Here is a 13,846-nt window from a genome sequence, read left to right as displayed (position 1 = left end):
TGATTCCAGACTGGGAGGCCTGGAGGGAGAGAGAGAGGGCCCCCTGTTTCCAGACAGGACTGGGGGCCCCCTGGGAGGACTGGGACACTGGAGAGCCCCTGTTATCCACACAGAGAGAGGCAGTGTTAGACTGGGGCCTGGAGGGAAAGAGAGACAGTGAGAGCCCCTGTTTCCACACTGGGAGGACTGGATATCTACACACTGAGGGGCAGTTATCCACACACTGGGAGCCACTGGAGGGAGGCAGTTTACACTGGGGGACCCTGGAGGGACAGGAAGGTGGGGTTTAGATAGGACTGGACACACTGTGGGGCCCCAGTTTATATCCAGGACTGGGAGGGAGAGGTATAGGCTACTGGACACAGGGAGGGAGGGATAGGGACACACTGTGGGGAGGGAGGAGAGATATCCAGTTTACACTGGAGGAGCCCCCTGTATATCCCACACACTGTGGGGCCCCCTGTATATCTACACACTGTGGAGCCCCCTGTATATCCACACACTGTGGGGCCCCCTGTATATCCACACACTGTGGGGCCCCCTGTATATCCACACACTGTGGGGCCCCCTGTATATCCACACACTGTGGGGCCCCCTGTATATCCACACACTGTGGGGCCCCCTGTATATCCACACACTGTGGGCCCCCTGTATATCCACACACTGTGGGGCCCCCTGTATATCCACACACTGTGGGGCCCCCTGTATATCCACACACTGTGGGGCCCCCTGTATATCCACACACTGTGGGGCCCCCTGTATATCCACACACTGTGGAGCCCCCTGTATATCCACACACTGTGGAGCCCCCTGTATATCCACACACTGTGGGGCCCCCTGTATATCCACACACTGTGGGGCCCCCTGTATATCCACACACTGTGGGGCCCCTGTATATCCACACACTGTGGGGCCCCCTGTATATCCACACACTGTGGGGCCCCTGTATATCCACACACTGTGGGACCCCCTGTCTATCTACACACTGTGGGGCCCCTGTATATCCACACACTGTGGGGCCCCTGTATATCTACACACTGTGGGGCCCCCTGTATATCCACACACTGTGGAGCCCCCTGTATATCCACACACTGTGGAGCCCCTGTATATCCACACACTGTGGGGCCCCCTGTATATCCACACACTGTGGGGCCCCCCTGTCTATCCACACACTGTGGGGCCCCCCTGTATATCCACACACTGTGGGGCCCCCTGTATATCCACACACTGTGGGGCCCCCTGTATATCCACACACTGTGGGGCCCCCTGTATATCCACACACTGTGGGGCCCCCTGTATATCTACACACTGTGGGGGCCCCTGTATATCCACACACTGTGGGGCCCCCTGTATATCCACACACTGTGGGGCCCCCTGTATATCCACACACTGTGGGGCCCCCCTGTATATCCACACACTGTGGGGCCCCCTGTATATCAACTGGAAATCATGTTGTCACAATAACTGAACTAAAAGTGCTTTCTAAAGTGATTGATTGACATCGGATCAATAAGCTACCTGGGTTTGTGTCTGGATGTCTTCTCCTCTGTTGCTGGTAGAAGCTGGTCCTCTGGCTGAGGGTCTGAGGGACAGTCTCCTTCCTCTGCATCCTGCCCTGCCTCCCGTCTCTTCACCACCAGCTGTCTGGCAGCCTGATATTCACACAGACAGATCTCAGTTCAGTTAGGAACAGTGGGTTAGGGAGACAGATCTCAGTTCAGGTTAGGGAGACAGATCTCAGACCAGGTTAGGAACAGTGGGTTAGGGAGACAGATCTCAGTTCAGTTTAGGAACAGTGGGTTAGGGAGACAGATCTCAGTTCAGTTTAGGAACAGTGGGTTAGGGAGACAGATCTCAGTTCAGGTTAGGGAGACAGATCTCAGTTCAGTTAGGAACAGTGGGTTAGGGAGGCAGATCTTCAGGTTAGGGGAGACAGATCTCAGACCAGGTTAGGAACAGTGGGTTAGGGAGACAGATCTCAGTTCAGGTTAGGAACAGTGGGTTAGGGAGACAGATCTCAGTTCAGTTAGGAACAGTGGGTTAGGGAGGCAGATCTCAGTTCAGGTTACAGGGAGACAGATCTCAGACCAGGTTAGGAACAGTGGGTTATTGGGAGACAGATCTCAGTTCAGGTTAGGAACAGTGGGTTAGGGAGACAGATCTCAGTTCAGTTAGGAACAGTGGGTTAGGGAGACAGATCTCAGTTCAGGTTAGGGAGACAGATCTCAGTTCAGTTCAGGAACAGTGGGTTAGGGAGACAGATCTCAGACCAGGTCAGGAGACAGATCTCAGACCAGGTTAGGAACAGTGGGTTAGGGAGACAGATCTCAGACCAGGTTAGGAACAGTGGGTTAGGGAGACAGATCTCAGTTCAGTTAGGAACAGTGGGTTAGGGAGACAGATCTCAGTTCAGTTAGGAACAGTGGGTTAGGGAGACAGATCTCAGTTCAGTTAGGAACAGTGGGTTAGGGAGACAGATCTCAGACCAGGTCAGGGAGACAGATCTCCTCAGTCCAGGTTAGGAACAGTGGGTTAGGGAGACAGATCTCCTCAGTCCAGGTTAGGAACAGTGGGTTAGGGAGACAGATCTCAGTTCAGTTAGGAACAGTGGGTTAGGGAGGCAGATCTCAGTTAGGAACAGTGGGTTAGGGAGACAGATCTCAGTTCAGGTTAGGAACAGTGGGTTAGGAGACAGATCTCAGACCAGGTTAGGAGACAGATCTCAGACCAGGTTAGGGAGCCAGATCTCAGTTCAGTTAGGAACAGTGGGTTAGGGAGACAGATCTCAGTTCAGTTAGGAACAGTGGGTTAGGGAGACAGATCTCAGACCAGGTTAGGGAGACAGATCTCAGACCAGGTTAGGAACAGTGGGTTAGGGAGACAGATCTCAGTCCAGTTAGGAACAGTGGGTTAGGGAGACAGATCTCAGACCAGTTAGGAACAGTGGGTTAGGGAGACAGATCTCCTCAGTCCAGGTTAGGAACAGTGGGTTAGGGAGACAGATCTCAGACCAGGTTAGGAACAGTGGGTTAGGGAGACAGATCTCAGTTCAGTTAGGAACAGTGGGTTAGGGAGACAGATCTCAGTTCAGGTTAGGAACAGTGGGTTAGGGAGACAGATCTCAGTCCAGGTTAGGAACAGTGGGTTAGGGAGACAGATCTCAGTTCAGTTAGGAACAGTGGGTTAGGGAGACAGATCTCAGTTCAGGTTAGGAACAGTGGGTTAGGGAGACAGATCTCAGTTCAGGTTAGGGAGACAGATCTCAGACCAGGTTAGGAACAGTGGGTTAGGGAGACAGATCTCAGTTCAGGTTAGGAACAGTGGGTTAGGGAGACAGATCTCAGTTCAGTTTAGGAACAGTGGGTTAGGGAGACAGATCTCCTCAGACCAGGTTAGGAACAGTGGGTTAGGGAGACAGATCTCAGTTCAGTTAGGAACAGTGGGTTAGGGAGACAGATCTCAGTTCAGTTAGGAACAGTGGGTTAGGGAGGCAGATCTCAGTTCAGTTAGGAACAGTGGGTTAGGGAGACAGATCTCAGTTCAGTTAGGAACAGTGGGTTAGGGAGACAGATCTCCTCAGACCAGGTTAGGAACAGTGGGTTAGGAGACAGATCTCAGACCAGGTTAGGAACAGTGGGTTAGGGAGACAGATCTCAGTTCAGTTAGGAACAGTGGGTTAGGGAGGCAGATCTCAGTTCAGTTAGGAACAGTGGGTTAGGGAGACAGATCTCAGTTCAGTTAGGAACAGTGGGTTAGGAGACAGATCTCAGACCAGGTTAGGGAGACAGATCTCAGACCAGGTTAGGGAGCCAGATCTCAGTTCAGTTAGGAACAGTGGGTTAGGGAGACATATCTCAGTTCAGTTAGGAACAGTGGGTTAGGAGACACTCCTCAGTCCAGGTTAGGTTGGGTTAGACAGATCTCAGACCAGGTCAGGGACAGATCTCAGTCCAGGTTAGGAACAGTGGGTTAGGGAGACAGATCTCAGACCAGTTAGGAACAGTGGGTTAGGGAGACAGATCTCAGTCCAGTTAGGAACAGTGGGTTAGGGAGACAGATCTCCTCAGTCCAGGTTAGGAACAGTGGGTTAGGGAGACAGATCTCAGGTCAGTTAGGAACAGTGGGTTAGGGAGACAGATCTCAGTTCAGTTAGGAACAGTGGGTTAGGGAGACAGATCTCAGTTCAGTTAGGAACAGTGGGTTAGGGAGACAGATCTCAGTTCAGTTAGGAACAGTGGGTTAGGGAGACAGATCTCAGTTCAGTTAGGAACAGTGGGTTAGGGAGACAGATCTCAGTTCAGGTTAGGGAGACAGATCTCAGACCAGGTTAGGAACAGTGGGTTAGGGAGACAGATCTCAGTTCCAGTTAGGAACAGTGGGTTAGGGAGACAGATCTCAGTTCAGTTAGGAACAGTGGGTTAGGGAGACAGATCTCAGACCAGGTTAGGAACAGTGGGTTAGGGAGACAGATCTCAGTTCAGTTAGGAACAGTGGGTTAGGGAGACAGATCTCAGTTCAGGTTAGGGAGACAGATCTCAGACCAGGTTAGGAACAGTGGGTTAGGGAGACAGATCTCAGTTCAGTTAGGAACAGTGGGTTAGGGAGACAGATCTCCTCAGTCCAGGTTAGGAACAGTGGGTTATGGGAGACAGATCTCAGACCAGGTCAGGGAGACAGATCTCAGTCCAGGTTAGGAACAGTGGGTTAGGGAGACAGATCTCAGACCAGTTAGGAACAGTGGGTTAGGGAGACAGATCTCAGACCAGTTAGGAACAGTGGGTTAGGGAGACAGATCTCCTCAGTCCAGGTTAGGAACAGTGGGTTAGGGAGACAGATCTCAGACCAGTTAGGAACAGTGGGTTAGGGAGACAGATCTCCTCAGTCCAGGTTAGGAACAGTGGGTTAGGGAGACAGATCTCAGTTCAGTTAGGAACAGTGGGTTAGGGAGACAGATCTCAGTCTCAGGTTAGTTAGAACATGGGTTAGGGGAGACAGCTCAGACTGAGCTAGGAACAGTATGGTTAGGGAGACAGATCTCAGACTGAGCTAGGAACAGTGGGTTATGGAGAGGGGATCTCAGTTCAGGTTAGGAGACTGATCTCAGACAGGTTAGGAACAGGGACACAGACAGATCTCAGTTGAGGTAGGAACAGTGGGTTAGGGAGACAGATCTCAGACTGAGGCTGGAGGTAGATACACTATGGTTAGGGGACACAGCTCAGACTGAACAGCTGGGTTAGGTAATACACTATGGAACAGGGGTTACAGACAGACTGATGCTGAGGTTATAACTAGTGGAGTTAGGGAGACAGATCTCAGACCAGGAACACTGATGCTGAGGTAATAACATGGAGTTAGGGGACACAGATCCAGACTGAGCTGAGGAACAGTGGGTTAGGGAGACAGATCTCAGACTGAGCTGAGGAATACACTATGGAGAGGGGACACAGCAGTCCAGGTTAAACACTGGGTTAGGGGACAGATCTCAGACTGATGCTGAGGTAATACACATGGAGAGGGGAGGGAGCCAGACTGAGTGCAGGTAATACAACTATGGAGAGGGGACACAGCCAGACTGATGCTGAGGTAATACACTATAGGAGAGGGGACACAGCCAGACTGATGCTGAGGAACAGTGGGTTAGGGACACACAGATCTAGTGGAGGAGGGGACACAGCCAGACTGATGCTGAGGTAATACACTAGGGAACAGTGGGTTATGGAGATCTCAGGGGACACAGCCAGACTGATGCTGAGGTAATACACTATATATGGAGAGGGGACACAGCCAGACTGATGCTGAGGTAATACACTATGGAGAGGGGACACAGCCAGACTGATGCTGAGGTAATAACACTTATATATGGAGAGGGGACACAGCCAGACTGATGCTGAGGTAATACACTATATATGGAGAGGGGACAGATCTCAGACTGATGGTTAGGAACAGTATTAGGAGGGGACACAGCCAGACTGATGCTGAGGAACAGTGGGTTAGGGAGGCAGATCTGATGCTCAGTTAATAACAGTGGGTGGAGACAGACTGATGCTGAGGTAATACACTATGGAGAGGGGACACAGCCAGACTGATGCTGAGGTAATACACTATGGAGAGGGGACACAGCCAGACTGATGCTGAGGTAATACACTATAGGAGAGACACACAGCCAGACTGATGCTGATCTCAGTAATACAATAGGAACAGTGGGAGGGGGACACAGCCAGACTGATGCTGAGGTAATACACTATGGAGAGGGACACAGCCAGACTGATGCTGAGGTAATACACTATGGAGAGGGGACACAGCCAGACTGATGCTGAGGTAATACACTATGGAGAGGGGACACAGCCAGACTGATGCTGAGGTAATACACTATGGAGAGGGGACACAGCCAGACTGATGCTGAGGTAATACACTATGGAGAGGGGACACAGCCAGACTGATGCTGAGGTAATACACTATGGAGAGGGGACACAGCCAGACTGATGCTGAGGTAATACCATACGTACCCTGGACAGGAAAGGATGAGAGAAGGGAAACAGGCTCTGACAGAACTGCAGCATCTCCTGTTTAAACTGCTGGTAGGTGACCTGCTGCAGGACTGAATGATCACTGCTCCTCTTGTTGACCAGCCCCAGGAAGATCGCTTTCTGGAAGACACATAACCCCCACCCCCATCAGCCTCTGGAGATGTTACCCCCCCCATCAGCCTCTGGAGATGTTACACCCCCCCCATCAGCCTCTGGAGATGTTACTCCCCCCACCCCATCAGCCTCTGGAGATGTTACTCCCCCCCCACCCCATCAGCCTCTGGAGATGTTACACCCCCCAACCCATCAGCCTCTGGAGATGTTACCCCCCACAGACAGGTCTAAATGTCTCTGTCCCGTTCCTCAGGTTAACAGACAGACAGGTCTAAATGTCTCTGTTCCGCTCCTCAGGTTAACAGACAGACAGGTCTAAATGTCCCGTTCCTCAGGTTAACAGACAGACAGGTCTCTATGTCCCGTTCCTCAGGTTAACAGACAGACAGGTCTAAATGTCTCTGTCCCGTTCCTCAGGTTAACAGACAGACAGGTCTAAATGTCTCTGTCCCGTTCTTCAGGTTAACAGACAGACAGGTCTAAATGTCCCGTTCCTCAGGTTAACAGACAGACAGGTCTAAATGTCCCGTTCCTCAGGTTAACAGACAGACAGGTCTAAATGTCTCTGTCCCGTTCCTCAGGTTAACAGACAGACAGGTCTAAATGTCTCTGTCCCGTTCCTCAGGTTAACAGACAGACAGGTCTAAATGTCCCGTTCCTCAGGTTAACAGACAGACAGGTCTAAATGTCTCTGTCCCGTTCCTCAGGTTAACAGACAGACAGGTCTAAATGTCCCGTTCCTCAGGTTAACAGACAGACAGGTCTCTATGTCCCGTTCCTCAGGTTAACAGACAGACAGGTCTAAATGTCTCTGTTCCGTTCCTCAGGTTAACAGACAGACAGGTCTAAATGTCTCTGTCCCGTTCCTCAGGTTAACAGACAGACAGGTCTAAATGTCTCTGTCCCGTTCCTCAGGTTAACAGACAGGTCTAAATGTCCCGTTCCTCAGGTTAACAGACAGACAGGTCTAAATGTCTCTGTCCCGTTCCTCAGGTTAACAGACAGACAGGTCTAAATGTCTCTGTCCCGTTCCTCAGGTTAACAGACAGACAGGTCTAAATGTCTCTGTCCCGTTCCTCAGGTTAACAGACAGACAGGTCTAAATGTCCCGTTCCTCAGGTTAACAGACAGACAGGTCTAAATGTCTCTGTTCCGTTCCTCAGGTTAACAGACAGACAGGTCTAAATGTCCCGTTCCTCAGGTTAACAGACAGACAGGTCTAAATGTCTCTGTTCCGTTCCTCAGGTTAACAGACAGACAGGTCTAAATGTCTCTGTCCCGTTCCTCAGGTTAACAGACAGACAGGTCTAAATGTCCCGTTCCTCAGGTTAACAGACAGACAGGTCTAAATGTCTCTGTCCCGTTCCTCAGGTTAACAGACAGACAGGTCTAAATGTCTCTGTCCCGTTCCTCAGGTTAACAGACAGACAGGTCTAAATGTCTCTGTCCCGTTCCTCAGGTTAACAGACAGACAGGTCTAAATGTCCCGTTCCTCAGGTTAACAGACAGACAGGTCTAAATGTCTCTGTCCCGTTCCTCAGGTTAACAGACAGACAGGTCTAAATGTCTCTGTCCCGTTCCTCAGGTTAACAGACAGACAGGTCTAAATGTCTCTGTCCCGTTCCTCAGGTTAACAGACAGACAGGTCTAAATGTCCCGTTCCTCAGGTTAACAGACAGACAGGTCTAAATGTCTCTGTTCCGTTCCTCAGGTTAACAGACAGACAGGTCTAAATGTCTCGTTCCTCAGGTTAACAGACAGACAGGTCTAAATGTCTCTGTCCCGTTCCTCAGGTTAACAGACAGACAGGTCTAAATGTCCCGTTCCTCAGGTTAACAGACAGACAGGTCTAAATGTCTCTGTCCCGTTCCTCAGGTTAACAGACAGACAGGTCTAAATGTCCCTGTCCTGTTCCTCAGGTTAACAGACAGGTCTAAATGTCTCTGTTCCGTTCCTCAGGTTAACAGACAGACAGGTCTAAATGTCCCGTTCCTCAGGTTAACAGACAGACAGGTCTAAATGTCTCTCTGTACTGTTCGTATTGTTGCCATCGTCTCTCTGGGAGTTTCGGCGTTCGCTCACCTTTCCAACCTTGCTTTTGGGGAAGTATTTCATCAAAACCTCCTTGGCTTTGTCAAAGGCCTGGTTCTTAATGCACACGATCACCAGCTACAGAGAAAAACAGGGTTCACCGTTATAATGATGTCAGAACAACAGGGTTCACCGTTATAATGATGTCAGTACAACAGGGTTCACCGTTATAATGATGTCAGAACAACAGGGTTCACCGTTATAATGATGTCAGAACAACAGGGTTCACCGTTATAATGATGTCAGGACAACAGGGTTCACCGTTATAATGATGTCAGGACAACAGGGTTCACCGTTATAATGACAGAACAACAGGGTTCACCGTTATAATGACAGGACAACAGGGTTCACCGTTATAATGATGTCAGGAACAACAGGGTTCACCGTTATAATGATGTCAGAACAACAGGGTTCACCGTTATAATGATGTCAGAACAACAGGGTTCACCGTTATAATGATGTCAGGACAACAGGGTTCACCGTTATAATGATGTCAGAACAACAGGGTTCACCGTTATAATGATGTCAGAACAACAGGGTTCACCGTTATAATGATGTCAGGACAACAGGGTTCACCGTTATAATGATGTCAGGACAACAGGGTTCACCGTTATAATGATGTCAGGACAACAGGGTTCACCGTTATAATGATGTCAGGACAACAGGGTTCACCGTTATAATGATGTCAGGACAACAGGGTTCACCGTTATAATGATGTCAGGACAACAGGGTTCACCGTTATAATGATGTCAGGACAACAGGGTTCACCGTTATAATGATGTCAGAACAACAGGGTTCACCGTTATAATGATGTCAGGACAACAGGGTTCACCGTTATAATGATGTCAGGACAACAGGGTTCACCGTTATAATGATGTCAGGACAGGGTTCACCGTTATAATGATGTCAGGACAACAGGGTTCACCGTTATAATGATGTCAGGACAACAGGGTTCACCGTTATAATGATGTCAGGACAACAGGGTTCACCGTTATAATGATGTCAGGACAACAGGGTTCACCGTTATAATGATGTCAGGACAACAGGGTTCACCGTTATAATGATGTCAGGACAACAGGGTTCACCGTTATAATGATGTCAGATGTCAGAACAACAGGGTTCACAACAGGGTTCACCGTTATAATGATGTCAGGACAACAGGGTTCACAACAGGGTTCACCGTTATAATGATGTCAGAACAACAGGGTTCACCGTTATAATGATGTCAGGACAACAGGGTTCACCGTTATAATGATGTCAGAACAACAGGGTTCACCGTTATAATGATGTCAGGACAACAGGGTTCACCGTTATAATGATGTCAGGACAACAGGGTTCACCGTTATAATGATGTCAGAACAACAGGGTTCACCGTTATAATGATGTCAGGACAACAGGGTTCACCGTTATAATGATGTCAGGACAACAGGGTTCACCGTTATAATGATGTCAGGACAACAGGGTTCACCGTTATAATGATGTCAGAACAACAGGGTTCACCGTTATAATGATGTCAGAACAACAGGGTTCACCGTTATAATGATGTCAGAACAACAGGGTTCACCGTTATAATGATGTCAGGACAACAGGGTTCACCGTTATAATGATGTCAGAACAACAGGGTTCACCGTTATAATGATGTCAGAACAACAGGGTTCACCGTTATAATGATGTCAGAACAACAGGGTTCACCGTTATAATGATGTCAGAACAACAGGGTTCACCGTTATAATGATGTCAGAACAACAGGGTTCACCGTTATAATGATGTCAGAACAACAGGGTTCACCGTTATAATGATGTCAGGACAACAGGGTTCACCGTTATAATGATGTCAGGACAACAGGGTTCACCGTTATAATGATGTCAGGACAACAGGGTTCACCGTTATAATGATGTCAGAACAACAGGGTTCACCGTTATAATGATGTCAGGACAACAGGGTTCACCGTTATAATGATGTCAGGACAACAGGGTTCACCGTTATAATGATGTCAGGACAACAGGGTTCACCGTTATAATGATGTCAGAACAACAGGGTTCACCGTTATAATGATGTCAGGACAACAGGGTTCACCGTTATAATGATGACAGGACAACAGGGTTCACCGTTATAATGATGTCAGGACAACAGGGTTCACCGTTATAATGATGTCAGGACAACAGGGTTCACCGTTATAATGATGTCAGAACAACAGGGTTCACCGTTATAATGATGTCAGGACAACAGGGTTCACCGTTATAATGATGTCAGGACAACAGGGTTCACCGTTATAATGATGTCAGGACAACAGGGTTCACCGTTATAATGATGTCAGAACAACAGGGTTCACCGTTATAATGATGTCATAATGATGTCAGAACAACAGGGTTCACCGTTATAATGATGTCAGGACAACAGGGTTCACCGTTATAATGATGTCAGGACAACAGGGTTCACCGTTATAATGATGTCAGGACAACAGGGTTCACCGTTATAATGATGTCAGGACAACAGGGTTCACCGTTATAATGATGTCAGGACAACAGGGTTCACCGTTATAATGATGTCAGAACAACAGGGTTCACCGTTATAATGATGTCAGAACAACAGGGTTCACCGTTATAATGATGTCAGAACAACAGGGTTCACCGTTATAATGATGTCAGTTCAGGACAACAGGGTTCACCGTTATAATGATGACAGAACAACAGGGTTCACCGTTATAATGATGTCAGAACAACAGGGTTCACCGTTATAATGATGTCAGGACAACAGGGTTCACCGTTATAATGATGTCAGGACAACAGGGTTCACCGTTATAATGATGTCAGAACAACAGGGTTCACCGTTATAATGATGACAGAACAACAGGGTTCACCGTTATAATGACAGAACAACAGGGTTCACCGTTATAATGATGTCAGAACAACAGGGTTCACCGTTATAATGATGTCAGGACAACAGGGTTCACCGTTATAATGATGTCAGAACAACAGGGTTCACCGTTATAATGATGTCAGGACAACAGGGTTCACCGTTATAATGATGTCAGAACAACAGGGTTCACCGGATGTCAGAACAACAGGGTTCACCGTTATAATGATGTCAGAACAACAGGGTTCACCGTTATAATGATGTCAGAACAACAGGGTTCACCGTTATAATGATGTCAGAACAACAGGGTTCACCGTTATAATGATGTCAGGACAACAGGGTTCACCGTTATAATGATGACAGGACAACAGGGTTCACCGTTATAATGATGTCAGAACAACAGGGTTCACCGTTATAATGATGTCAGAACAACAGGGTTCACCGTTATAATGATGACAGGACAACAGGGTTCACCGTTATAATGATGTCAGAACAACAGGGTTCACCGTTATAATGATGTCAGAACAACAGGGTTCACCGTTATAATGATGACAGGACAACAGGGTTCACCGTTATAATGATGTCAGAACAACAGGGTTCACCGTTATAATGATGTCAGGACAACAGGGTTCACCGTTATAATGATGTCAGAACAACAGGGTTCACCGTTATAATGATGTCAGAACAACAGGGTTCACCGTTATAATGATGTCAGGACAACAGGGTTCACCGTTATAATGATGTCAGGACAACAGGGTTCACCGTTATAATGATGTCAGGACAACAGGGTTCACCGTTATAATGATGTCAGAACAACAGGGTTCACCGTTATAATGATGTCAGAACAACAGGGTTCACCGTTATAATGATGTCAGAACAACAGGGTTCACCGTTATAATGATGTCAGAACAACAGGGTTCACCGTTATAATGATGTCAGAACAACAGGGTTCACCGTTATAATGATGTCAGGACAACAGGGTTCACCGTTATAATGATGACAGAACAACAGGGTTCACCGTTATAATGATGTCAGAACAACAGGGTTCACCGTTATAATGATGTCAGGACAACAGGGTTCACCGTTATAATGATGTCAGGACAACAGGGTTCACCGTTATAATGATGTCAGAACAACAGGGTTCACCGTTATAATGATGACAGGACAACAGGGTTCACCGTTATAATGATGTCAGAACAACAGGGTTCACCGTTATAATGATGTCAGAACAACAGGGTTCACCGTTATAATGATGTCAGGACAACAGGGTTCACCGTTATAATGATGTCAGAACAACAGGGTTCACCGTTATAATGATGTCAGAACAACAGGGTTCACCGTTATAATGATGTCAGAACAACAGGGTTCACCGTTATAATGATGTCAGAACAACAGGGTTCACCGTTATAATGATGTCAGAACAACAGGGTTCACCGTTATAATGATGTCAGAACAACAGGGTTCACCGTTATAATGATGTCAGAACAACAGGGTTCACCGTTATAATGATGTCAGAACAACAGGGTTCACCGTTATAATGATGTCAGGACAACAGGGTTCACCGTTATAATGATGACAGGACAACAGGGTTCACCGTTATAATGATGTCAGAACAACAGGGTTCACCGTTATAATGATGTCAGAACAACAGGGTTCACCGTTATAATGATGACAGACAACAGGGTTCACCGTTATAATGATGTCAGAACAACAGGGTTCACCGTTATAATGATGTCAGAACAACAGGATTCACCGTTATAATGATGTCAGGACAACAGGGTTCACCGTTATAATGATGTCAGAACAACAGGGTTCACCGTTATAATGATGTCAGAACAACAGGGTTCACCGTTATAATGATGTCAGGACAACAGGGTTCACCGTTATAATGATGTCAGGACAACAGGGTTCACCGTTATAATGATGTCAGGACAACAGGGTTCACCGTTATAATGATGTCAGAACAACAGGGTTCACCGTTATAATGATGTCAGGACAACAGGGTTCACCGTTATAATGATGACAGGACAACAGGGTTCACCGTTATAATGATGTCAGGACAACAGGGTTCACCGTTATAATGATGTCAGGACAACAGGGTTCACCGTTATAATGATGTCAGAACAACAGGGTTCACCGTTATAATGATGTCAGAACAACAGGGTTCACCGTTATAATGATGTCAGGACAACAGGGTTCACCGTTATAATGATGTCAGAACAACAGGGTTCACCGTTATAATGATGTCAGAACAC

General features: G+C 47.7%; 1 protein-coding gene and 1 long non-coding RNA gene across 37 annotated transcripts in view; one reads left to right on the top strand and one right to left on the bottom strand.

Moving 5' to 3' along the window:
- Positions 1–13,846, bottom strand: part of LOC127921643 (telomeric repeat-binding factor 2-like) — a 36,304-nt gene that overhangs the window by 14,722 nt on the left and 7,736 nt on the right. For all 36 annotated transcript variants that reach the window (XM_052505234.1, XM_052505210.1, XM_052505236.1 and 33 more), the window contains exons 4-6: positions 8,727–8,813; positions 6,510–6,650; positions 1,519–1,652 (exon numbers count right to left, since the gene is read on the bottom strand). In XM_052505234.1, the coding sequence (XP_052361194.1) occupies positions 1,519–1,652; positions 6,510–6,650; positions 8,727–8,813 (362 nt within the window). The remainder of the gene's footprint in view (positions 1–1,518; positions 1,653–6,509; positions 6,651–8,726; positions 8,814–13,846) is intronic.
- LOC127921647 (uncharacterized) lies at positions 5,780–6,498 on the top strand. Its single transcript, XR_008109179.1, has 3 exons — positions 5,780–5,846; positions 6,054–6,139; positions 6,279–6,498. It is a non-coding gene; the product is annotated as an uncharacterized LOC127921647 (long non-coding RNA).

The sequence above is a fragment of the Oncorhynchus keta genome, unplaced genomic scaffold (assembly GCF_023373465.1).
Source record: "Oncorhynchus keta strain PuntledgeMale-10-30-2019 unplaced genomic scaffold, Oket_V2 Un_contig_2290_pilon_pilon, whole genome shotgun sequence".
NCBI lineage: Eukaryota > Metazoa > Chordata > Actinopteri > Salmoniformes > Salmonidae > Oncorhynchus > Oncorhynchus keta.
Note: the sequence above shows the minus strand (reverse complement) of the source record. Positions and strands in the feature narration are given on the sequence as shown.